This window comes from Lasiodiplodia theobromae, assembly GCF_012971845.1.
Source record: "Lasiodiplodia theobromae strain AM2As chromosome Unknown scaffold_88, whole genome shotgun sequence".
Lineage (NCBI taxonomy): Eukaryota > Fungi > Ascomycota > Dothideomycetes > Botryosphaeriales > Botryosphaeriaceae > Lasiodiplodia > Lasiodiplodia theobromae.
Genome location: NW_023336572.1, coordinates 1 through 24,576, shown reverse-complemented (window position 1 = coordinate 24,576; position 24,576 = coordinate 1). Strand labels below are relative to the sequence as shown.

Sequence of the window (24,576 nt, the reverse complement as noted above, 5' to 3'; positions counted from 1 at the left end):
AAAAGAAAGTGACATGAATGGCCCGGCACCGAGCCGAAGACATCAAGCGGGAAAAGTTCCGACAAGCGCGGGATGATTCATCGAACCGGGAAGAGCTCCGCTTCATTTTGGCGCAGCATTAGCTGGGGGCCCATAATTCACTCCCGAACTGCTTTATACGCCAATCGCACCAATGAGTTAGCAACGCTGACGGGAGGTTCTTCACAGGGCAGGGTCGTTCGACTGGCGCACCTTTCTAATCTTTTGCACTTTCTTCCCATATTTAGGGTTTCCATTTGCTGGGGAAGTGCTCAGCCGCCTGTTCTGCAGTCACCATGTGGTGACAACGATAACGACATTGGGGCTATTTCTGTCTGCCTATCACGTCTGAGAAGTGCCTGGCCGGCCCACCATTTATTCATGGATTGGCAGGGCGGAGGGCGCTGATCTTTCCCTGGCTTTCAAAAGTTGCTGCCGCCCATGACTCGGCGTTATCTGCGAGCTTGCCACCAGTCAAGGATGGCTTGCTGTGCCACATTTGCACTATTTACGGTGGCTTGCATACCCAAAGGTTTCTGCAAACGATGCTCCAAAGGCTCTACTCAGTTCCTCAAGGACGAAACCAGTGAGTATTGGAGACCCTCTCGATATTTCGCTACAGTGATTAGTTGGCCACCAGGCAGTCTGAACGCGACGATTGCGGCGAAGATTGCGGCACAGTTGAGAGTGGATTATCGCCGATCAGCAACGGTCTGGGGATGGAGTGTCTAGAATTAGCGAAGTCTTTGTGGGCAGTGATCATCACACAATTTACCGCTGAGGACTTGAAAGAGCTTAGTGGCCGTGACAGTGGAGTTTGAACTTGCCAATTAAGCCCAGTGTCCCCTGTTGGCCTTTGGCGTTCTGCAAATCTGACGGGTCAACCAGGAATTCGGTGGCATGATTTGAACCGTGTGCAGTGTGTATCTTTGCACACGGGACAACATCGCAACACTGCACTTTGGCGCCCACAGATCAATTTAGTATAGAACAACCCTTGCGCACTATTTTTGTGAAGATCTAGACATTCAACTAGAAAAAGCGTCGCGAGCGAGCGAGACATAAACAGTCAGCGTGCCGTGTTTGCAATCTCTCAAGCACGCACCCCAAACTTCCTACCGCCATGGCCTCATCGTTATCCTCCTTGACATCGAGTCAACAGGATACGCCGGAGTACTATGGCGTTTACACTGGAATGTGGACCAATTGGTCTCGCGGGAGGGTCCTTGGGTCCACCATAACTCTTTCACAGAGAGATGGCACTCTCCTCATCGCCTTCACAGCGTTCTTCATTACCCTTGTCAGCACTTCGTTCTGGAGAATAGCTTGTTTTGCTTTCCACACCAGATTCTCGACGGCAAGCGCTCGCGATGGACTGCACCATCAACGACAAGCTTTATTACGCAACTCGGCCAATGGCGCCAGCGGCCTGGCCAGCCTACTGCTAGTTCTTTGGTCATGGAGGGGCGGGAAGAACGAGGCCAAGCACGCGTACTCGCGGCTCTTGCCCCTTATCATATTCACCACAGTCACTCTCGTGCTCTTTGCAATCGCCTCCGGCTTCTCGTCGACCATCTCGAGCGGCATGGGGAGCGAGGTGCTGGTCTCCAGCGATCGCTGTGGGATAACCACTTCGGGCAACAATGACACTTTCTTCAACATCGCAAATTCGTACGTCGCCCAGGGCGCTTCCACCGCTTTCATCTACGCACAACAGTGCTACTCCAACACGTCGAACCCAGGGAAGTGCGGGACGTACGTCAAGCCAAGGCTTCCAGTGACAGTCGAATACAACGTCAGCTGCCCTTTCTCCGACGAGATGTGCTACACTCAGGACGGAAACATCCGCTTCGACTCGGGTTTGCTTGACAGCCTCGACGACTTTGGAGTCAATACGAGGCCCAACTTGAGGTTCCAGTATAGGCAGATGATGGAATGTGCGCCCTTGAACACGACAAAGTTCCAAGTCACGCACAACTACTCGGACGGCGGAACCCGAGAGCTCTACAGGCAGTTCTGGCTGGGCCACAGGAACACGTCGTCAGAGGTCGTCTACGAGCACAGGGAGTTGCTTGACAGCCAAATCAACCGCACCGCGCAATCATACGAACTGAAGTAGCCAACACCGCCCCACGCATACAGCACTCGCTAACATGGCCCTCCAGTGCCAACAAAGCCTACTCAATGAACAACTCGTACGACATCCCATGGACCGATTTCTATCCCATCGACGAGCTGCGGGCCCCGTACGCCGACGTATCGCTCTTCTTCCTCGCGGCCAACGGCATCCAGTTCCGCAACGCAACCGACGACCCGTGGTTCTCGGCGCACCGCACGGGAGCCGACCCGGGAGAGTACAGCTCGGGATTCGTGCTCGACCAAGTCTTCCTCCAGGACGATCCAGCGTCAGTAGTCGGTTGCGTACACCGAGAGCAGTTGTGTAACCCGAACATGCCCGACGGCAGCGACAAGTGCACGCCGCTGAGCTCGGGCGTTGACAACGCAATCGTCTACCCGAGCATTGCGCGCGACGAGGCCGAGGTGAAAGCGCTCAACTGGTTCCGAATCATAACGACGATGGGGTGGTCCGATGTGTATACCCTGATCAACGTGCTGGGCGTGTCGGCGCTGAACGCGCGGCAGAAGGTGCGCTGGGGGCTGCAGGGCGCGCTGCCCGACAACCAGTGGCAGATAGAGGTCGAGTCTTGGTTCAACATGGCCATGGCCGGCCTCCAGATGTCGTACCACGAGGTCGCCACCGGCCCGTCGAATCCCGACGTTCCCAAGTTGTCGGATGATCTTGGAGGCATGTTCTGCCATAACCAGGTATGTCTTCTTCTTCTTCTTCTTTGCCGTGGCTGGATTGCTGCTCTCCCCCTTTTTTGCCATTTACAGAACACCTCAAGAACGCCACACCCACTAACCCCTTCTTCCCCCCACAGAAAATGCGCAGCACCGCCTACACCAACATCTCGACGCTCGGCCTCGCCCTGATCTTCGGGCTGGGCGGCTTCATCATCGTGCTCTCCTACACCATCGAGCCCATCACGGCCTGCATCCAGACGCGGCGGCGCAGCGACCACTACTCGCGGCTCGAGTGGGTGGCCAACGACGTGCTGCAGCTGCAGCGGCTGGCGCATGAGGAGCTCGGGCTCGGCGGCGTGTGGCGCAACTGCGCGGGCGCGGTGCCAACGACGGAGCGGCCCGACGACCAGCTCGGCGTGCTCGACGTGTCGGACCCCGAGCATCCGCGGCTGAGGGTGCTGGCTGAGGTGTTCGAGGAGGAAAAGAGGGGCGCGGAGGAGGAGGAAGAAGAGCGGAGGCGGCGGCAACAGGAGGATGAGAGGAAGAAGAATGGCGGGGTGCGGGCGAATGATGAGAGGGAGGTGTCGGAGATCTCGGTGTCGCCGACGCTGACGGATGGCGGGGATTGGTCCTCGCAGGATGAGCGGCCGCGGGAGCAGAGGCGGGGGAGTTCTTGAGGCACGGCGTGCCTCTGTTTTTGGAACTGTGAACTTTGAGATGGGAGGTAAGGCGCAGCGCACCGCGGCATGATTTATGATTACACGATCTCGTCTTGCTATTGCTGGTTTTGGACAGGGTATCTGGATATTTGCTCTTGTCCAGAGCAATAGCGTCCACCCTTTTTTAGGAATACCCAACTTGTTCGTCTCTTGTCAGCCGTTCTACTGCCTTGAGGCCGAAGTCTAACATACCATTCTCACATCGTACAGTGATTTCCTCTGAACCGACCCTTACATCTGCCCACTTTTCTCATCCCGATGCAGCCCTCTCTCCTCATCACCACCTCTTATCCGCTTCTCGTCCAGCATGCACGACATCCGCTGCCCAGCAGCCTCATTCCAACCCTTCTTCCGCATCCACCTCCCCATAACCACGAACCCAAACACAACCAGCACAAGCACCGCATCAAACAACACTCCTTCCAATCCCTCCCGTCCCACCTCCCCACAGCGCCTTCCCGTCCCCTCTTCCAGCGCCAGCAACCCCGCAACATCCACAGCTGGAGGCCCCCTCCACCCCTCCCCATCGTCCCACACCGCCCGCCGCTCCATCAACCGCACCTCTTCTATCCATCCGCCGCCGAACCGCTCCCCATGGCCACCCGCAAGCACGGCATCGACTTGGACCACGCGCTGCGCTGGATCTGCGTTCAGCAGCAGGAGGGGCGAGCGAGTTTGCCGGGAGGGGCAGACGCGGCGGGGCAGGAGGTAGGGGAGGAGCCAGCTGCGAGCGCAGAAGGAGCTTTTGTCGATGGACTGCTGCTGTGCGGCGGCGACAACGTCGACGGTTATGGAGAGGGCGGTGGTGTCGGCTGGGGAAGGCGAGATGGTGGTTTGTACGGCCAGGTTGTAGCGGAGGCCCTGGTCATGTCGGGCGTGGTGGTCGGAGAGGGACCAGAGGTCGGAGGCATTGAGGTGAGTGTTGGTGGGGATGTGGAGGGCGGAGATGCGTGATGTCGCGGGAGTCGCGTGCGGGTTCAGGGCGTGCTGGTTGAGGGAGATGGTCTGAGCGCTGTTATCGTCGGCGGCGGTGAGGTCGAGGTCAAAGCGCAATAGGAAGAAGGACGGCTGTTGTTCTTCAGAGGTAGTCGGTGGTGAGGTGGCAGGGTTCCCGATGGGGAAAGAGCGGCCCGAAATCGGAAGGAGCACCATGACGGACGGCTCATCGGGAGACCAGTGAACGAGGCTGTTGGCGAGGACGGTTTGCGAAAAGTGGTCGTGTATCGCCTCAGCTTCTTGCCGTAGGAGTCCGTTAAGGTTCAGGCTCTCGGCGACGTCTTGCAGCGCCATGTTGACTTGGCTTTTGCGGATCGCCGTGGTTGGCACGTGCGACATTGTTCGTAGCCGGTTTAGACATTGTCGAATGCTCGATGTGGCGGCTTTGATGTATCTGTGATGCGTATGGAGGCCTGCGAGGTCTCGAGAGAGTCGCCGGCTTATTTCCGAGAGCTGATGGACGGCCTCGGCTTCGGCAGGCATGTCCGAGGTGGTGTTTGATGATATTAGTGACATGTTGTGGGGAAAAAAAATTTGATGCGGCGAAAAAAAGCCATGCAGCGGCAGAGCACAGGATAAAAGAGTAATCAGGGGCACCCAGGGTTAATATCCACGCTGGTGGGGTGGTTGAGCGCCCGGAAGGAAGCGGCTTAGCGGGGGCCGAGTAGTGCGATAGGGCAGGGGCAATATACCAAAAAGGAGAGAAGGATTCAAGTCTTGTCTCTTCGAAAATTGCCGACACAACCGGACGCTGCTATTCCTGTGGTCCGGTCCCTTCGTTAATCCATCTCGCCATCTGCTACCTTTTCCAGCAAGCTCGTGTTTGATCTGCAGCACCCTGGTCATCAATTTTTTCTTCAAGCGCGCATCAACTTCGCAGGCGCCTGGAAAGCGCTTTGCAGTCGGCTTTGAGGATACGGTGTCAGATTGAGCGAGCAATGACGAAGATGACCGACGCCTAGAGGCAAGGGGTCCGAGCAACTGCGCCAATGTTGTGCCACTGAAGCCGGAAGTAGCACCGATAGAAGCAGGCGCATTTCCCCGCATGACCCGCAAAACCCGAATCCCACAACTCTTAAGCTCCCGCAACGCTAGCTCCTTCAAGTAATACCCTGAGATTCAACGGCACGCTAACAGCCCAATAACCACTGCACGCCATGGTTAAGGATTTGCAATAGTGCATCTTGTCACACTTCAAGGGCGTGAACAACTCTGATGTCTCTGCCTCCCACTTCAGTTGCCTCAGTCACACACTCGCTTCAGCCACCAATTTGCCATGAATAAGAAACAATTGATTTTTCTCTTGCTTTCTCTTTCCCGTCCCACCTCAGCTGTCGTGGTCGTGCCCCAGCAGAGTCCCTTCCCACTTGTGGACACATCTCCGACCGAACTCATCGCATCGTCATTACCACCGCCGCTGCCGCCGCCGCCATCGCACGACCCTGCCTCCATCACTTCCTCGGAAACCGCCAACCCAACCAACACAACAGATACCACCATTCCCGCCACCTTCTCGTCCTCCTCGTCCCTGTCGTCCACCATACCCGCCGCTGCGTCGTACACGTTCCCGTCGCACACATCCAAGCCCGCGCCCACATTCTCGCCATCAACGAAGCCTGCAGCGTCCAGGTGGTGGGCCGCAGACCCTCGTCCGGCGGTGCCCTTGCCCACAACCCTCACCACCGCGCCCAGCCCCAGTCCCAGCACCACCACCGCCTCCCCCGCCTCAACCACAACCTCGACCAACACCACCACCACATCCTCAACCGCATCCCCACCCCCGCCGCCTCCGCCACCTCCACCTCCTCCTCCACCACCCCCCGCCCCCGACCCTCTCCCGCCCAGCTCCTCACCCTACTGCCTCCCACCAGCCACCCGCTGCGACCTCTTCTTCACGCACCCGGAGCTGCCGCACCTGACCTTCCACATCCACACGCCGTGGACGATAAGCTACCCGGACCAGCTGGGCCGCGGCCTGCGCGCGCGCCACTACAACACGGTCGTCAACGTCACAGCGCTGCGGGGCACGTGCGGCTGGCGCATGCTGGACGACGTCGGGCTAGCGGCCGTGGCGCGGGGGAAGGTGGCGGTGAGGTGGGATGAGGGGTACAACGACGAGGGCGGGATGAAGGGGAAGAAGAAGGGAGATGGAGGGAAACATCACGGGCCGGGTGGGAATGACGGGAAAGGGGATGAAGAAGGGGAGGATGGTGATGGTGCGAATATGGGAGAGGAGGACGGAGACGAGTGGTGGCAGGAAGGGGAGGATACGGTCAAAGCTGCCGTCGGGGCGCTGGCTGGGACAAAGGCCGAGATACGCAAGGTGCTGGAGCGTACGTATCCATGGGTAGAGATCTTCTTGATTCTCATTCTCACACTTTGGCCGGTGTGCATTATCGCGGCACTGGGCGGCTGGGCGATTGTGAGCATGGTGTGTTGTGGGAGGATATTGTAACGGACGGGATGATAGGTTTGAAGACGCTAAATTGTAACGGGAGGCAGGCATATAACAAACGGTTTGACACAATTGTATAGGCAGAAGTATAACGGGCGGCCGAGACAATCAACCAGGGGAGAAGTATTTTGTTCAACGGTATTCAAGCCGGGTATCAGTGTATTCATTAATAGCTATCTACAAACCATCTCAAATGCCACACAGATCCTTTCACGCATTGGTCCCCTCCTCCACCCTCCCAAACCAAAACAACACAAACCCCGCACAAACCGCCTGCCCGTGCTCCAGCCACGCCGCATCCCCCTCCCTCGCCAGCCTCCCCAACTCCCGCAGTTCCCCCGTCAACGCCATCTCCGCCTCGGGCGCCACCTCCGCCATCCACAGCAGAAACTGTTCCAGCTCTTCCAATAGCTGTTGACTACTACTGTTCTCTCCTCCTTCTCCCCGCTGCCGCACGCCTGCGTACACCACCCTCGCCGAACACCTCGCCCGCACCCGATAGAACCCGGCCACGTCGCCCGCCCGCGCGCAGCTGCCCAGCTCGCGCAGGTGCGGATGCGTCAGCCCCACGTGCGCCCTCCGGTCCGTCGTCCACGCCCACTTGAACCAGTCGATCGTCTGCCGGAGGAGAGTGGCTTGGGGTTTGGGCAGGGCGCCGGCGAGGGCGGTGAGGGATGAGGATGAGGATGATCCGTCGCCGGCGGTGGTGAGGGCGGATGGGAGGGGTTGGGGTGGCGGAAATGATGAGGATGGGGGTGGGGATGCGGCTGCGGTGGTGGTGGTGCTGCTGCTGCGGTGGTTGTGGCGTGTTGTTGTGCTGGTGTTGTCGAAGCGGACTTGTTTCGAAGGGCGAGGGGCTGGAGGTAAGGAGGCGTTGGTTAGTCGCCGATAACTGGAGGAGCGTGAGGGGGAGGGCTTACCTTTGCTTGCGGTCTTTGACTTGAGACGAGATTTTTGGGCTTTTCTGTCCTTTGTGGAGGTGGCGGCCGTTTCCAGGTCATCGTCACCCAGCTCGTCATCTGAGGGAGGTTTGGTACGTTTGTACGCCGGGGGAGCGATCTGGTCTACGATCTCGGACGAAGCTTGGCCCTTGGACACCGCAATGGGACTTTCAAGCTCGGAAAGTGGCTGGAGGGAGGTAGATGCAGAGTGACGGCCCTCAGATGATCTCCGAAAAACTGGAGGAGCGCTCCACTGCCGTCTCCTTTCTGGAGGCGTGTTGGTTGGTGCGATGCTAAAAGACTGTGCAGCCCGCGGTGCAGGGTGGGCTGTGGCAGCGCTTGCAGCTGGTGGTGGAGGGGAGACGGCTTCTTGGTAGGTTGGTGGAATGCTGCCTTGCCGTTCCTCCGCCCGAGCCTCATTCTGCTGTGAGGCTTTCGGCTGGTTGTCCTTTTCCACAGACTGTAGTACGGCTTGCTCCTGTACCTCAGTGACGGTAGCTTGCTTCTCGCCGGACGATGGTCCCTTGGCTGAAGCGGACTCCGACGGCACACCCTGACCCTCGGCAATTGAGATCGGCTCCTGCACGATGGACCATTCCGCCGGCTTGTCCGCGCGAGAAGGACCTGACGTCTCTTCTTGATCTGAGCAAAAAATGAAATTCTCCCATGCATTAACTTCGCCGCCTTTGCCGTGATAGAGGGTGTGAAGCTCGCGGGGCCGTGACTGCAGATCCCCGTGCTGCACCATCCAACAGAGCGTTTCGAGACGGCTAATGGACAGGGAACTCTGAGGCACGTAGGCGCTGAACTTGGTCGCTTGGGAGAGCGACTTCAAGGCGAGTAGCACTTCCTGATTGACGGCAGAGGGCTCGAAGGGCCCGTCGTCGGCTTTCGGCATGACGACAACACCAGGCTTCTTTAGATTGAAACGCAGGCGAACGAGCTCATCATCTGACTGGCAGATGCTGCTGCCTTTGAAGGCGAATTGAACTGCCGGTGGTACGGTTGACTGCTGAGAAAAGCAGAGTCCTTGATCTTCCCCATCTACATCAAACATATCCAGCTCGACGATGAAGTATACGTAGAACTTGGTCGGCCTTTTCGATGTTTTTGACTTTACGCGGATTGGGAGGCGAAACCAAAAGAGAACCTCGCGCTTGGATTCCGAGATGTCAAGACCAAGGTTGAGAGTAAGATGTGATCTCCAATTAGGAGGGGAAGCAAAGCCCAGATATCTGAGCCGCCGCTCTTCACGATCATACCATTGGGTCACAACAGGCTCACTGATGAGCCAATTTTCGGCGAGATCGTCATCAGCCATGGTGCAGAAGTAGTCGAGATAGATCAAACTCTATTTAGTTATATAAGTCAGCCGGAATACTCTAGCGAAGAAACCGGCTAACAAAAACCGAGATACCACACCCATGTGTAGCATCTCCATCTGCCCATCTCCAACTGACAGACCCGGCGAATTCCATCCCAGGATGAGGCGACCCTAGAAACAGTTGAACGCAAGGATCTAGCCTCACTGGCCGGGGCAGCTCATTGGAATGGTGCAGGAACAACCAGCCTCCGCTCTGTAAGCGCTTCAGGGAGCAGTTCAAGAGGCTTAACCGAGAAGCTCGGAAAAACAACTCCAGAAATGCCAGCCTTGGCGCTATGCAGAGCGACGGGGGTTATGTCGCTGGACCCCGAGTCTTCTGAGATTACTCTCATGGATAGACCCAGCTCCGTTTATTGAGGTGCAACCAGATAGAAAGGGAGAAGCCTTGGCAGTTCAACCAGGATCCAGAGTCACAACGGCTTCGAGTCTCCAACTCGACAAGCCAAACTCGTCCATGGGTAGAGGAGACGGTTGGACTAACCAGCTAAGGCGACAACCCTGGGGGAGAACTCGGCAAACTTCCAATCAAGGTCAAAACCTTGTAGGGCTGTTTGGTGAGCTTCCAACCAAGGTCAAAACCTCAGGGGAACAAACAGTTCCAGAGCAACCGGCCAGGCTGTGTCCTACAGGAGACGATTCAGCGATACACCAAGGTCAAAACCTTAGGGATCAGCGAAGGTCCAGCTGAAGACGCAAGCCCAGATAGCCGTCCAAGAAACTGCCTGCCCAAGCGATGACAACTGTCAACAAATCAGTTGGGAGCGCAGCTATAAATAAACGGTCGCTCAGCAGACGAGGGCGGCCGATGTCGGTTGTTGGGAGACCAGGTAGACAGGGCAAATACGAGCCAAAGCAAGCCCAGCGATGCGGTAAGCTTAGACAAGACGAGCGATGGAAGTATTCGATGCCAGGGTGGGCAAGAGAGATGGGCGGCGATGGGGTGTGATGGCGGTAACAGCGACGCGGCAGCGGGGCGCGGACGATCGGTCGCGACGGCGACAAAACGACGAAGAGAACGTACCGGAGCGGGGTATGGGGGGTGCTGAGGCCGTCAGACACAAACACCGGCGATCAAGACAACGATGCGAAATGCAGGTCGATGCGATGACGTCGGTGTTGATGAAAGATGCGACCGGCGCGGTGTGGAGAGGGAGAGGAAGAGGAGCGCGAGGAAACGCGGCGCGACGTGGCTGGGAACCTGCTGACTCACGTGAGTGGTCTGTGCGCGCGGTCACGACTTTTGCTCCCTGGTGGCACCAGCGGGGAAAGTCTGCCGAGCCCAGATCAAACTCGGCTTAATTCGCCAATTTCAACCTAACGCTGCGCAAAAGTGGGTTAATTAACTTTCAATACCTCGCTTTTGCCCGCCCTCTCATCCCGCCAGGCTCAACACAACAGACCAACCTTTGTACTTGTGCGACGATAGAAAATACTTGTAACCGTTGACCTACGATCATCCCCTTACAGCCTTTGCACTGATGCTTTGCACAGCCTTCGAGGAAGCCGCGGGCTCCGAGGACTTTTTTGGATGTCCTCTCGCGGACTGGGGCCCGCGGACTCCGAAGGCTCTCACAACTTGCAATTACTGCATGTGGAAATAATACTGCGAACAGAGTTACTGCGTGTAAAAGCAAAACTGCAAACAGAGTTACTGCATGTAGAAACAATGCTGCGAATAGAACTGTAGTGATATAGTCTTGGAGTTGAGTATAAAACAACAGATTATTTGGGAGATTCCCTCGACATCATTCAGCATCATTCAGCTCACAATGGCTGGGACCTCAGCGCTCAAGATTCTCTCCTGCTCCGATGTCTCCACGACCCAACTGCTTGCAGCGGGTCTGCTCCTGGTACGTACCCTGACCCTTAGCAATATCCTTCTAAATCGTGTGTTTGGATGATAAGACTGACCCTTTAAAGACCACTGTGTGCATCACAGCCCACATGGTCTACAATATGTTCTTCCACCCGCTCGCCAAATTCCCCGGCCCTCGTCTCGCCGCGGCCACCTCCTTTGTGTACTGGTACCACTGGCTCAACGGCAATACCTTGCACTATTTCGAATCCACCCACCACGACTATGGCGAAGTCGTCCGCATCGCGCCTGACCGTCTCATCTTCATCAATCCGCAAGCTTGGAAGGACGTCTACGGCCACAAGTCGGCCAAGCACAAGACCAACCCGAAAGACCCCGCCTTCTACGCTCCGGAAGCTAACGGTGTCCATTCGTTGCTCAGCATCCAGGATGACTCGGAGCACGCCCGTGTGCGTCGTATCTTCAGCCATGCCTTCTCCGACAAGGCCCTGCGAGACCAGGGTGACATGATTCGGACCCACATCGACAAGCTGATGCGGAACATGCGGGACACCAAGGGCGAAAGCTTCGATGCTGTCGTATACTACAACTGCACCACCTTCGACGTCATGGCCGATCTGACCTTCGGTGAATCGCTCGGACTCCTGGATAATTCCGAGTACAATCAATGGTTGTCCAGTGCCTTGGGAGGTCTGAAATATGCCGCCTATGCGGCTATGCTGGATGAGTTTCCTCGTGTGAAAAGCATAGCGCAACTGTTCGTCCCGAAATCCTTAGTTGACGCCCAGATGCAATCTTTCGAGTACTCGGCGCAGCGCGTGGCCAAGAGACTGGAGAAGGGTGCCGTTACCGAACGACCGGATATCTGGAGCTTGGTTCTTGACAAGGAAGAGAGCAAGAGCTTGACCGTCGATGAAATGAACGCCACCTCGTCGCTGTTCATGCTTGCTGGTTCCGAAACCCAGGCGACGTCACTATCCGGACTCACCTACCATCTTTTGATGAACCCCGATAAGATGCGCAAGCTCGTCGACGAAATCCGGGGCGAGATTCTGAACGAGGAAGACCTGACCATTGACAATCTCCGACAGCTGAAATACTTGCAGGCCTGCTTTGATGAAGGCATGAGGAGTGAGTAATTCCCCACCGTTTCGGCTCTCCAGTCACTGACACTCTGGGCAGTCTACCCTGCAGTGCCGACCGGTCCGCCGCGTGTCACTCCGAAGGGCGGGAACACAGTTCTTGGCAGGTACATACCTGAGAATGTAAGCCGCCACAGAATCACACTAGTCATGGAGCTTCGAACTGACAGCTTCTGCTTCCTTTGCAGACCCGCATTCTCATTCCTCAGCTCGCCTCGTACCATTCTCCCAGCAATTTCACCAATCCCAAGTCGTTCGTCCCCGAGCGTTGGCTTCCTGACGAGCCGGGCTACGAAGAGTACAAGAATGACAAGAGGGAGATGTGTCAGCCTTTTTCATACGGCCCAAGGAACTGCATCGGCAAGAAGTGAGCACGAACCAGAACCCGAGGTCCCGCAGATGATGGGAAATCCATGCTGACCAACCGTTCGCAGCCTGGCATACCACGAGATGCGCCTGATCCTGGCGAAGACACTTTGGAATTTCGACCTCGAGCTGTGCCCGGAAAGCCGTGGCACATGGACGGAGCAGAAGATGTGGTGGGGTCTCTGGGAGAAGAATCCGCTAATGGTGCGTGCAACGCCGGTGAAGCGTTGAACGCACCCTTGACGTGTACAAGTTGACAGTGTCCTTGCAACTATGAGTCTTGTTCATGATGACACTCGGGGCTTCCCCGGTAGACTTATCTTTCGCCGTCAGGGGTTAGGTTGCTGTATGAATGTCTGTTGTCCGGCTTTTCACTGGCGTTAGGTTGTACATTTTGGAAGATTGATTTGCAGATGCGGCTCGGACCACGTCCCCCTAGATATACGAAGGCCCTTTTAATGACGCAATGAGTCAACAGCAGCTCCTGAAGGGAAAGTGATCGCAGTTCACGCTTGCTCAGACGACAATGCTCACCATCGAAAATCCTTCGCCGGCTTGAGGCATCCTGCAATACGCGGACATCTCCTGACGGGCGCTCCGATAAGAAACATCCAGGTTCCCACGGACCGAGCTGATGTCGAATGTCACGGTCGTGCGAGAGCGGGCCGAAGTGCATCACTGTGGGCCGCCGACCACGGAGCCGCCGGCAGCGACGTCTCTAATGTGGTCCGTGCATGTGGTCTCCCGTTGCCAGACGGGCAGCTCAACCTGCCGCTTCTGGAAGCCAGCGGCAGGCAAAACCACCAAACGGGTAGAATTCAGCCTGTGGATGGCGAGACCCTGGGCCGGCGAAAAAATCTGTAATTTCCCGAGATGTGGTGTGGTGTTGAGGAAGCACAGGCGGCCGTGCGGCGTGGCGCCCTCGATAGCTCCGAGCGTTTTCCATGGCCGCGTCTCAGCTGAGGTCATCTTGAAGTGACCCGACGTTCATCAGCGTCGGCCGATTTCTGTGGATATGCCAGATTCGGGTCACGACACTGCGCGTTTCAACAGCCCTACCGTAAAAGCCTCAACGCCTACATAAAAAGCTTGGATGCGCCAGCCCTCAAGCCACTCTCATCATCACCAACAGTCAATTCGATCTGCGACCACCACAAACCTTATCCAGTACGTCCGATCCACCCTCTACCCACCCGGCGATTCCAAATCACTAACCCTGAACCACCTCCAGACATCAACCACAATCTCCTCTTCTCAAAAATAATACCCAACCAACAAACAAAAATGGCCGCCGCTGAAGCCCGTTTCTTCACCTTCCCCCGCAACAACGACACCATCAAGTCGCAGACGATGCCGCTCGTCACGCCCGGCTGGACGGCCTTGACCGGCCGCCACTGGGACCTGACACACTCTCCCAACGTGCCGCACTTCGACCAGGGCGTGCCCGCGCTGCCGGCCGGTGTGCCCGCCGACCACCCGCAGGCCCAGGAGTACTACGCCTACGTCGAGAAGTTGGCGCCCTTCTGGCCCAGCGCCCTCGCCGTCTTCCTGCTCACCGAGCTGAAGCAGAGTGTTGGCAATGACGCGCAGTTTGCTCGCTTCAAGGCCATCGTTGAGGATGGATTGAAGGCGGGTGACTTTGCTGCTACCAACTAAAAGTTCCTGGTTTTCTAGAGGTTAGATTGGCGCAGTGTGTTGAAGGGATGTTTTACGTGTAAATAGAGTCTCATACCCTATGGCTTTCAGTAATAGAATGGTTCTACAACTCAATGGTGCATCTTTTTCGTTATTTCTGTTCTCATTGGTGAACTGGTATTAAGTAAGGAAAATATCACTTTCCTCCGCACTTAAAAATCAGGGCTTCAGCGGGTGCAAAGGTAGACGGCTTTACCAAAAATCCACATCATAAATGCAGCATCCACTTGAGTAGGCAGTTGAGTATGAGTCCCGTAGTAGTATCGGTTCTGAAGTCTTGAAAGTGCGTCCGGACATCTGCTTCTACTCACTGTAGCCGGTAATCAGTCTTACGCCGACCTCGGCGTAGGCCCCCCGGATATCTGATCTTTGAAAGCATGGCCCCCACATGAGCAGATAAGATTACGCAGGCCTTATTTACGAGAGTCAGTCTCTATTACAGATCAGCTGTCGTGATTCAATGTCTACTGCGGTATTCGGACAAACGAATTCGTAAGGGCATGTCACTTGCGCATAAAAACCCCTCACACTGACACAATCACACCTCCTATACCCCCTCCCTCCTCACCTCCTCCGCCTTCCCACCCCGCTCCCTCACGCACGCCTCCTCAAACAACCCCACCCCCACCTTCGCCTCCTTCTTCCCCGCCATGCCCTCGACCTCCTCGGGCCCGCACCCCATGCCCGCATCCCTCCCCTCCCTCTCTTCCTCGTCCACAACCAACCCCCTCGCGGCTGCAACGGCAAACCAAGCGGCCCTCAACTGGGTCATCCCCCCTGTCCCTCCTTCACCCTCCCTCCGCACGACGTCGCCGCGGCACTCGGCGTCGAGCCACACGGCGTACAGGGTCAGGGCCCAGACGGCGTGCACGATGAGCACGACGCTGGTCAGCATGGCGGAGAAGCCCCACTGGTAGGCCGGGCGGCTGGCGGCGGTGTCGGGCAGGCAGCGGCTGTTCTGCTCGACCGTGTACAGGCTGTAGCCGGTGCCGTTGTAGCACTGGGTGCGGAAGGGGTCGGAGTGGGCCATGGCCGTGTCGTAGGGGATGTTGTGGTTGGCGATGGAGAGGGTGATGGTGGCGGTGCCTGTGCGTGGGTGAGTGGGTAGGTGGATGGGGGGGGGACTGGGAAGGTAGATGCGTACAGTTGTATTGGATGTTGTCTGGGTTGTTGTATTCTGTGAGGTCGTCTTCGGGTGGATAGTAGTACGGGGAGCCCGGGTAATAAAGGCTAACACCGTTGTATGTCTCGTTGTCGAACCGTGAGCCTAGAGCCGAGAGTCAGCGGCGAGGAAAGGCAAGAGGGTCGAGGTGGGTGAAGCGTACAGTTTTGTGTTTTCGTGAGTAGTTCGTTTACTGCCGTGGCGTTTCTGGGCTGTATAATCTCGCCCGTCGCCAGATCCTTATGTGTGCCGTTCCAAAAATGCGTCACGCAGGTGTTGTTGCCTGGGATTTGTTCCCCGTCAGATTGAAATCTTATCTCTCGCTGTCGGCGAGCACTTACATATATTTCTTTGGGACATATCTCTGCGATCGGTGGGGTAAACGGAATCTGTACTCAGGCAAGTGCCGTCCTCAATTTCCGGCAATCCAGTAAACGAATAGCCATACTTGAACGAGTCGGTCGGCACGAACTGTGACGTCCCCGGCACCATTGTGAAGGGCGACGACACGCTGACATATCCGGTCATGGTCGAGAACAGCGTCGGCATGGCGAGCACGTACGTCAGTGCCACGGCGCCGTACGCGAACAACCACACGGTGCGCGCCCTATCGTGGCGGCGCAGGTCCCGCAAAAGCGAGACGACGGTCCCAAGCGACGCGCCATTCAGCGCCAGGCCGGTGAAGGTGCGGTAGGGCACGGGCGACGCCTCCAGCGCGCGCAACATGGCGTTGCAGAAAACAACGTAACTGATAATCGCAGCCAGAAATTGCATGCCGCGCGCCACGAACAGGTCCCACACCGTGTCCAGGAGCTTGGCCAGCCAGAAGGGAAAACTGCCAGCGGTGCGGTCGACGGTGAACAGGCTCTCGATGCCCGATGTGCCATCTTCTTCGACCTGGATGCCACCGCAAGTCACGGGCTTCGCGGCGAAAGGCGTGTCCAGGATGCTGAAGTAGACGGCGAGCGGCAGGATGCCAAAGACGGCGACTGTCAGGAGTGCGAAGGCGTGCCGCCTGAGCTTGCGCACTCCCTCATCGGATGCGAGCGGAAAGACGACGGCCGCTGTGGTTGCCCTCTTCAGACTTCTCGCGCTTTGGACCAAGTTGTCTTGGGTTAGGTAATCGGCTTTCCATCCTCGAGGATGCCAGTTGCGTGGTTTGTCCAGATCCGAGCTCTTCCAGGACGATTCCGAGCTCGTCGTACGTGTCACCTCGGAGTTGCCCATGTCGACTCGACTGTACGTTGAGTCGGACATGGCGGCACATCAGAGGGAGTAGAAGAGAGTCGCATGTACTCGTAACAGCCGGGGCGAAGTCAGCCATGATGTATACGTGCATGCCAATTTGGGGGCCAATGTTGTTGCTTCAGCCAAAAAAGTGGGCGGAGGATTCGCTTCACTATCGGTTAAGAAATGATTGTCGTAAAACGCTGATCGCAGCTTATTTTTGGGATTCAAAGCGGTGTATTCCGCGGAGGCATTATGTTCCGTGGCCGACTGGAGTGGCTGGTTAAAGCAAAAGTTGTTCCTGAGTGACGGGGATGAGGGCTGTATAAACCAATCAGGGGCAGCTACCAACAACATTCGCCACATCATCGCCTCAAGTACGCCTTTTAGAATGTGGGCTATTTTGTTGAAGCAAACCCATCAGTCAAGGGGGATTTGTCACTATTGAAGTTCAACATGTTAGGTAGGCTGCTCCGAGGTAGGATTTTCTCTTGTTTTTCGTGAATGCGTATCTACTTTCAAACAGCCCTTATCACACTGCCGTATAATTCAATCTTCTTACGCAAAGAAAAACCTCCTCGTCTTGAGCAGCAACCCAGCCTTCTTTTCCTCGACATTACTCATCCCCGGCAAATCTTCCCTCGTCCCACTAACCAGATCCATCTCCTCCAACCTCACCCACCTCGTCCCCTTGCCAACCTTCCACCCTGCAGCCAGTACCACGAAAACCACAATCACCACATATGCCACGACAAAGTCGGCTGCCTTGAAGGGGCTCAGGGTCTGATAGCCCTGAATCAGCACGAAAAACACATTAATCACAGCCACGAACACGGCGCCCCACGGATACCACAGCGCGCGGAACGGCAAGTCCTCGACGGCGCGGCCCTGCCTCAGCCAGGCGCGGCGGAAGCGCAGGTGCATGACGCCGATGGCAGCCCAGGCGACGAAGGTGGCAGCACCGGAGATGGTGACCAGGTACGAGAAGACCTGGCCGGCCTTGGTGCCGACGTTCATCAACGAGATCAAGCCCAGCGTGTTCGAAAACACGACAGCGCGGACGGGCACGCCCCTCGGCGTCGTGGCGGCGAAGAAGGCCGGGGCGCGGCCCAGCTTCGCGAGCGACAGCAGGGTGCGCGAGGCGATGTAGATGCTGCTGTTGATGGCCGACAGGTTCGCCGTCAGGATGACGACGTTGACCAGGTTGCCGGCGCCCGCCCAGCCCGCGCGCACGAGGGCGATGGTCCACGGCGAGAGGCCCGACTTGGACTCGGCCGTCAGGAAGGACGGGTCGTCGGCCGGGCAGATGAGCGACGCGAAGAAGACCATGCCGAGGAAGACGACGAAGATGCGCGCGAACGACTGGCGGATGGCGGCGGGCAGGTCGCGCTTGGGGGCTCTGCTCTCGCCCGCCGTCACCGCCACCATTTCCGTCCCGCAGTAGTACACGGCCGCCAGCACGAGCGTGCGCGCGAAGCCGCCGATGCCGTGCGCAAAGGGGCCCGGGTCGCGCCAGTAGCGGAAGCCAATGTAGCCCGAGCCGTCACTGATGGCGCCCGTGTTGAGCAGGATGGCCACCACGAAGCCGCCCAGCACGCACAGCACCTTCCACGACGCGAACCAGAACTCCATCTCGCCGTACGCCGTGACGGGCAGCAGCGCCGTGCACTGGAAGAAGGCCCAGCCGAGCAGGATCCACCCGTACGACGGGACGTGCGCTTGGTTCCAGAGCCCGAGCACGATGCTGAGTCCGTTGTACTCGTTGGAGAGGTTGGAGATCCACAGGTAAAAGTAGTTCCATCCCAGCGCGAAGGCAAACGCCGGGTCCAGGAAGCGGCCCGCCATCTCGGTGAAGGCCCCCGGCGTCGGGTACATGGTGCACATCTCACCGAGCGACTGCATCACGAAGAAGACGTCGATGCCGACGATGAGGAAGCAGATGAGTGCTCCGACGGGCCCTGAATAAGATAGCGCATAGCCGGTGCCGTACCATATGCTCGGTCTGTTGCTCGTCAGAAGTGATGCTCTTGTTGCTATTGAGGAACTATACTTGCCCAATCACGCCGCCCAATGCGATCATCTGCAAGTGTCTCTTCTTCAATCCTCGCTGAAGCCCGTCGTCCATCACATTTCCATTCGGTGCTGCGAGGACAGTTTTGCCTTCTCCGCTATCTGCAGCGGCCGCTACCACGGGCTCAACCGTCTTCGAATCTGCCGTTTTCTCCGCCATCGAAGCAGAATATCACAAAAGCAATGAGAGTGTGTGATGGTCGCTAACATGAAGAGGGACATCTTGGCTTTTGCTTGTGGATGAGCTGGCAATGCTTATCGCAACGCGCATCTCCGAAGCTTGTTGCGACGATAGGTAAACCTGGGCATGATCCGCACCTTGCTCCCCACTTCTGATGTCGGAGCCTTTACCCGATAAGGAACCTCACAAAACTACTCTCTAAAAAGTAGGAACGTGGAGTGAATATCCCCCGTCAAAGTCGTCAGCTTCTTCATGTTAGAATCTATGTTAAGAAGCGGCGCTCCTTTCTATAGTATTCCAGATAATCTTCTCCCCAATAAACGTGTGCTTAGAGAACCTCGCTTTGCAATAAAACTATCTACTACTTTAGCATTTTTAGATAAATGTATACATGCTAACTGTCTAGCTTATCGAGTCTTAGTACGAATAGCTTTGTGCCCTTTACTTTTCGGTTTCAACCTCTCCGGGTGTTTTCAATGTCCTACGACGATAGATGCGCGCGATAAACTTACCCGGAGTAAACCAAAACAGACGGCGCGCTTGTTTCATCCCTCTATGCCAACGATTTCCCCACAGTTCAAGATGTCCTCCATGGCGACGACGCGCTCTGGCGGTTTCAGGCGCCCATCTGGGAGGGCCCGGATACGGGTAGCACTGAGGACGGTTCGAGCGCAGAAGAGTATTTTGGAGCACTTTCGGAGCAGGTGGGCGCCAAATTGAACGCCGGCTTCGACGTCTCCATCACCGACTTCTGGGGCCGGGCACTGTCGTACCAGTTGCTGACTCCCATCATAGCCATCTTAGCCTTCTTACGTTCCAAAGACGAATATGTCTCCCTCAGAATGGTAGCAGCCGCAATCGTCGGGTAGAACAATTGCGTAAGCCCTCGGGCACCATCTGGCGGGATCAGGAGCTTCAGACTTCTCAAGACCGCTGAGGGATTCTTAGGTACACTCAGCCACGTGAACTCGCTGGTCTGGTTGTGGCCTGCGGCATCCATTCGGTAATTGTGGTCAAGTCAAAAAGATTCCGTGCCACGAAAAACATGGCACTCAGAGAGATTCTTTCTCAGTTCCGCTCGCACGGCCAGGAGAGAGACATACTCAAGGCTCGCTGGCCATTGTTGCATTGAGTCATCGAATCTGTTCTTGCTTTATTGTTGCTGAATGCTACTGCTTGAAAGGCATGTTTTCCTGTGTGGGAGAAACGGGTGAGCAGCATCGCTACCCTGTCACTGCTTACCTTATATACGGGGCACATTACATAGTTCAAGCAGATGTATAGAAAAAATGTATAAACCCAAGCGAATCGGCTCTTTGGCGACTTATTCTGGAGCTTTATATTCCTTAATCCATCTACCTTAAACGCCCTACTTCCAACACTCTACTCCCTCATCACCGGCTTCAACGTCACAAACAGATCGGGCTTATCCCACAGCGTCCACACCTTCTGATCTGCCCAGTTCTCGCTCCGAGGACTGAGCTGGAGATCAAAGTGCCAGAGCACTTTGGCGAACATGATGCGCATCTCGTGGTAGGCGAGGCTATTTTTCGGTCAGCTACCCGAATTCCCAGGCAAGAGGGCGGCTTACTTCTTTCCAAGACAGTTCCGCGGACCAGTCGAAAAGGGCTGCAACGCGTCCTTCCGGTCGGTTTCGAAACCGGAATCAGGCAGCCAGCGCTCCGGGATGAAACGTTCCGGGTCCTTGAAGTTGCGGGGCGAGCGGTACGACGCCCACTGCGGGACGGTGACGCGGGTCTATTTGTCACGTCAGCAAATGATTGAGATGATGTGTTGCGGCACGCACCCCGGCAGGAAGCCACTCCCCACACACGGGGGTCCCCTGGCCAGTCACCAGCCTCCACAAGCCAACTGGCACCGGCGGGTAGCAGCGAAAGGCCTCCTCAAAGCAGGCGTGCAGATACGGCAGCCGCTGCAGAGTCTCCAGATTCAACTCGTCCTCGCTCCCAAGCGCGCGCACCTCGCGCACCACCTTGGCCATGGCCTCCGGGTTCTTCAGCAAGTAGTAGGTCAAGCCGCTCAGCAGCGTGGCCGTCGTCTCGGTGCCGGCGATCATGAAGGCGGACGAGTTGGCGTGCATCTTGGGGCGCGTGAGCACGTCCTTGCCCTTGGAGAGCACCAGGGTCCAGAAGTCGGGCTTGTCGGTGACGTCGCCCTTTTCGAGGCGGCGCTCGACGCGGTCAACAGAGTACTGGAAGTGCATAGCCTTCTTCTCGCGGAGGGAGCGGGGGAGGAGGATGTTGGACAGGGCGCCGAAGGCCGAGTACTCGAAGCCGAAGTTCATGAGGGCGCCGGCCTTGATACCGTTGAAGATGGCCTTGACCCAGGGCGAGTACTCGGAATTGTCTAGCAGGCCGAGGGGCTCGCCGAAGGCAAGGTCGCCCATGATGTCGAAGGTGGTGCAGTTGTAGTTCTTGATCATGTCCGTCTCCTGGCCGGCGGTGGCGTAGAGGTTCTTCACAAGCTTGTCGACGTAGCCCTGGATCAGCGACTCCTGCTGCTTGAGGGCCTTGTCAGAGAAGGCGTTGGTGAAGACTTTGCGCACAGCGCTGTGCTCCCGGTCGTCCAAGATGACGGCGATGTTGCGCTCGCCGTTGTCGTCGGCCGGGTAGGATGCCGGGTCCTTCATGATGGCCTTCTTGGCAGCGGCGCCGACCTTGTGGCCGTAGATGTCTTTCCAGGCTTGCGGGTTGATGAAGCTCAGCTTGTTGGGGCCGACGCGCACCACCTCGCCGTACTGCTCGTGCATGCGATGGTACCAGTGGGCGAGGTCGCCACGAACGAGAACGTACCAGTAGACAAGTCCACTGACAGCAGCATATTTCGGACCAGGGTCTAGAGGTGGCGAGTGAGCAGGAGTGTGCGGCAAGGGGGTGTTGACACTCACACTTGCTCAGAGGGTGGAGATACAGTCTGTATATGATGAGGGCGATGATGAAGATGGGGAACTGCAAGACATGTTAGAGAGCATTCTGTACAGGAGCGCTGTGGGCGTACCGCGCAAGCCAGCACCGGCTTCGCCAGAGGTCTGATTTGGTTTTCGGGATCCATGGTGGTTGTTATCAATAAGCACTTCGCAGTGGGTTGGGTAGCTGCCAGCCCCCGAGGGAGCGTCGCGCTTTAATACGCCGGCGGACGAACAACGGACGCACAGGAGGCCGGGAGGCCGGCTCATGTTTCAGAATGCGTGGTGTTGAACAGACAGCAGGCAGGCGCGGCTGATCCCCGGGCATCGCACTCTTTCCCAAAACGGCAAGTTGCACGACTCGCCGACGGGCTCGGGATCGGGATGGCGTCGTTGCCGACCGCGCTTGCTTCCGAGCCGACCGCACCGATTTAAGCCCCTCACTCGCCTCCTGCTCCATCATCTCTTGCCGAATATGGACGCATCGCGACCCCGCTACCGAGTGCGCTTCGCCACATCCCAGGCCCCCGCGACCCCGTCCGCGCCAGCCCAGCCGCTCCGCCCCCGCCAGATCAAGGCCCGCACCGGCTGCGCCGCATGCAAGCGGCGCCGCGTCAAGTGCGATGAGACGCAGCCGCAGTGCCGCCGCTGTCTGGCCCGCGGCGAGGCGTGCAGCGGGCCGCGCCGCCTCGACCAGTGGCAGGCGACGCCGCCAGACCCAGATCTGCACTACTTCTCATCGCACATCTGCACCGGCTTCGTCTTCGAGCTGCGCACCGGCACCACGCTGCTGGCCGCCCTGCGCCCGCACATCACCCGCTCGCCCGCCCTATACCACGCCATCCACAGCCTGTGCTCCGCCCACCGCGCCCTCTCGTCGCCGTCCGCCCGCTCTCTCTCGCTCCAAGACCGCACCAACGCCGTCGCCGCCCTAGCCGCCGAGCTCCGCCTTCACCTGGCCGGCCCATCGACGCCGTCCTCCATCTTCCGCGTCCACTGCCTCGCCTTCGGCGCCGCCGTCCTCGCCGTATCAACCCAATGGCTCGACCCCTCGGGCCGCGACTGCGGCCTGCAGCACCTTCGCGGCGCCAACGCGGCGCTGGACGTCGTGCTGCAGCACTGCCAGCACCACCACCAAGAGCCACCCGCCGACGTCGCCAAAAAGGGCATCGCCGCGTCGGCCGCCATGTCCGTATACCTGATCGGGCTCTACGTCTACCTCGACATGACGCACTCTTTCCTGGCGCCCGCCGCCCACGCCCTGCCGCTGAGCCCGGCCCTGAGAATGGAGATGGCCCGGGAACGGTGGCGGAGTGCGAAGTGTATGCATCCCATCACCCGGGCAGCCACCTCCCTCTGCTTCGTCGTCGCCCGCGTAGGCCGCTACTACCGTCGCGTTGTCGACCGGAGGGGGAGGGACTTGGAGCTGGAGAGTGAGTTGGAGCGGCATCTGGTGCGGTGGCAGCCGTTGGATGTTGGTGACGACGTGGTTGAGGCGGACCTGCGCTTCGTCGACGCTGTGAGGATTCTGGGGCTCGTGATGCTGGAGCAGGCGAGGAGGGTAGGGCGAAGGTATACGGCCGAGGAGAGGGAAAGCACTCTTTTCGACGCCGAGGCCAAGTATGGTGACTACTGGCGCCGCATAGACATCCTAACCGCCTACGCCAGCACCCTCTTACACAACGGCATCCTACGCCCCTTCCTGCACCCGCAGTTCGAGGGCGTGTTCCTACTAGCCGTTGGACCCGAGCTCGACGCCCCTTCGGCGAGGCAGCTAGTCGAGGAGGGTTGGGCGTCGCTGCGTAAGAGAAGCCGTATGCCGCACCATCTACTCGGGCGCGAGCTGGTGCGTGAGTGCTGGCGGCGGAGAGATAGCGGGAGTAAGGAGACGTGGCTGGAGGTTATGGTGGAGAAGGGGTTGGCGTTAATGGTGGGATAAGTAGAGGATATAACCCGGGTCGCAATTGGGTTATAGAACGATTCAAATGCGACCCTCCTACATTGTCAACGATGCCACCGCCGAGAGTCTGGTTGCTCTCTTCGAGAACTAAGGTGCGTATAAGGCCGTCTTTACGGCCTTAATCGACGGATAGATAAAGCTTTTTTACATGTATATACTGTTTAAATATAACGATTTTACGCGCTAATTTAATCGTAAAATATCTATCTTCTAGATAATAATAATAATAATAATAATAATAACGATATATACTATCTTTTAAATAATAAGCTATATCTATAAATAGCTAAATATATTAATAGAGATATTACTAAATATAGAGTAAATTATTAAAAGTAACTCTATTTAATAAAAAAATTTAAATATAATACTATAAATTTAAAAGCGACTCTTTTAATAATATAAATTAATATTTTTATATAATATATATTTATTTCTTAGTATAATTATTATTTATATACTTAAATAATACTATTAAAATAAAAAAGTACTATAATTTAATTTTTTTAAAGTTTTATAGCTAGTAAATTACTAAATAAAGTAATTACTAAATAGTATATATAAAACTAAATAGTATATTTTTAAAAATATTTTTGTAAAATCTTAACGTTTCTATATAGATATTAAATATTTATATTATAAATAATATTTTTTAATATCTTTACTATAATAAAAATAAAAAATAAATTAAATTTAAGTCTTAATTATATTTT

The 24,576-nt window shown here is 56.5% G+C and overlaps 10 protein-coding genes across 10 annotated transcripts; 5 read left to right on the top strand and 5 right to left on the bottom strand.

Annotated features, from left to right (window-relative positions):
* Positions 1-1,141: 1,141 nt before the first annotated feature.
* Positions 1,142-3,500, top strand: LTHEOB_12966 (Cytochrome p450 protein; the record flags this gene model as incomplete). Its single annotated transcript, XM_035509891.1, has 3 exons — positions 1,142-2,133; positions 2,184-2,844; positions 2,961-3,500. 3 exons carry the CDS (start codon positions 1,142-1,144, stop codon positions 3,498-3,500), a joined length of 2,193 nt encoding a protein of 730 aa, XP_035363301.1.
* Positions 3,501-3,773: 273 nt separating this feature from the next.
* LTHEOB_12965 (uncharacterized protein) lies at positions 3,774-4,877 on the bottom strand (the record flags this gene model as incomplete). The annotated part of the gene is made up of 1 exon (XM_035509890.1): positions 3,774-4,877. The coding sequence occupies one exon, from the start codon at positions 4,875-4,877 to the stop codon at positions 3,774-3,776; it is 1,104 nt and encodes a 367-aa protein (XP_035363300.1).
* Positions 4,878-5,814: 937 nt separating this feature from the next.
* Positions 5,815-6,993, top strand: LTHEOB_12964 (uncharacterized protein; the record flags this gene model as incomplete). Its single annotated transcript, XM_035509889.1, has 1 exon — positions 5,815-6,993. The coding sequence occupies one exon, from the start codon at positions 5,815-5,817 to the stop codon at positions 6,991-6,993; it is 1,179 nt and encodes a 392-aa protein (XP_035363299.1).
* Positions 6,994-7,203: 210 nt separating this feature from the next.
* LTHEOB_12963 (uncharacterized protein) lies at positions 7,204-9,255 on the bottom strand (the record flags this gene model as incomplete). Its single annotated transcript, XM_035509888.1, has 2 exons — positions 7,204-7,850; positions 7,914-9,255. 2 exons carry the CDS (start codon positions 9,253-9,255, stop codon positions 7,204-7,206), a joined length of 1,989 nt encoding a protein of 662 aa, XP_035363298.1.
* A 1,832-nt stretch (positions 9,256-11,087) lies between these two features.
* On the top strand, positions 11,088-12,873 carry LTHEOB_12962 (Cytochrome p450 protein; the record flags this gene model as incomplete). Its single annotated transcript, XM_035509887.1, has 5 exons — positions 11,088-11,168; positions 11,239-12,265; positions 12,317-12,399; positions 12,465-12,643; positions 12,711-12,873. The coding sequence occupies 5 exons, from the start codon at positions 11,088-11,090 to the stop codon at positions 12,871-12,873; spliced, it is 1,533 nt and encodes a 510-aa protein (XP_035363297.1).
* Positions 12,874-13,926: 1,053 nt separating this feature from the next.
* On the top strand, positions 13,927-14,298 carry LTHEOB_12961 (uncharacterized protein; the record flags this gene model as incomplete). The annotated part of the gene is made up of 1 exon (XM_035509886.1): positions 13,927-14,298. One exon carries the CDS (start codon positions 13,927-13,929, stop codon positions 14,296-14,298), a length of 372 nt encoding a protein of 123 aa, XP_035363296.1.
* A 586-nt stretch (positions 14,299-14,884) lies between these two features.
* Positions 14,885-16,756, bottom strand: LTHEOB_12960 (uncharacterized protein; the record flags this gene model as incomplete). Its single annotated transcript, XM_035509885.1, has 4 exons — positions 14,885-15,423; positions 15,482-15,604; positions 15,663-15,782; positions 15,841-16,756. 4 exons carry the CDS (start codon positions 16,754-16,756, stop codon positions 14,885-14,887), a joined length of 1,698 nt encoding a protein of 565 aa, XP_035363295.1.
* A 528-nt stretch (positions 16,757-17,284) lies between these two features.
* On the bottom strand, positions 17,285-19,977 carry LTHEOB_12959 (Amino acid permease; the record flags this gene model as incomplete). The annotated part of the gene is made up of 2 exons (XM_035509883.1): positions 17,285-18,728; positions 19,640-19,977. 2 exons carry the CDS (start codon positions 19,975-19,977, stop codon positions 17,285-17,287), a joined length of 1,782 nt encoding a protein of 593 aa, XP_035363294.1.
* Positions 19,978-20,360: 383 nt separating this feature from the next.
* On the bottom strand, positions 20,361-22,049 carry LTHEOB_12958 (Cytochrome P450; the record flags this gene model as incomplete). Its single annotated transcript, XM_035509882.1, has 5 exons — positions 20,361-20,520; positions 20,569-20,735; positions 20,785-21,833; positions 21,886-21,946; positions 21,996-22,049. 5 exons carry the CDS (start codon positions 22,047-22,049, stop codon positions 20,361-20,363), a joined length of 1,491 nt encoding a protein of 496 aa, XP_035363293.1.
* Positions 22,050-22,378: 329 nt separating this feature from the next.
* Positions 22,379-23,842, top strand: LTHEOB_12957 (C6 transcription factor; the record flags this gene model as incomplete). Its single annotated transcript, XM_035509881.1, has 1 exon — positions 22,379-23,842. One exon carries the CDS (start codon positions 22,379-22,381, stop codon positions 23,840-23,842), a length of 1,464 nt encoding a protein of 487 aa, XP_035363292.1.
* Positions 23,843-24,576: the final 734 nt, after the last annotated feature.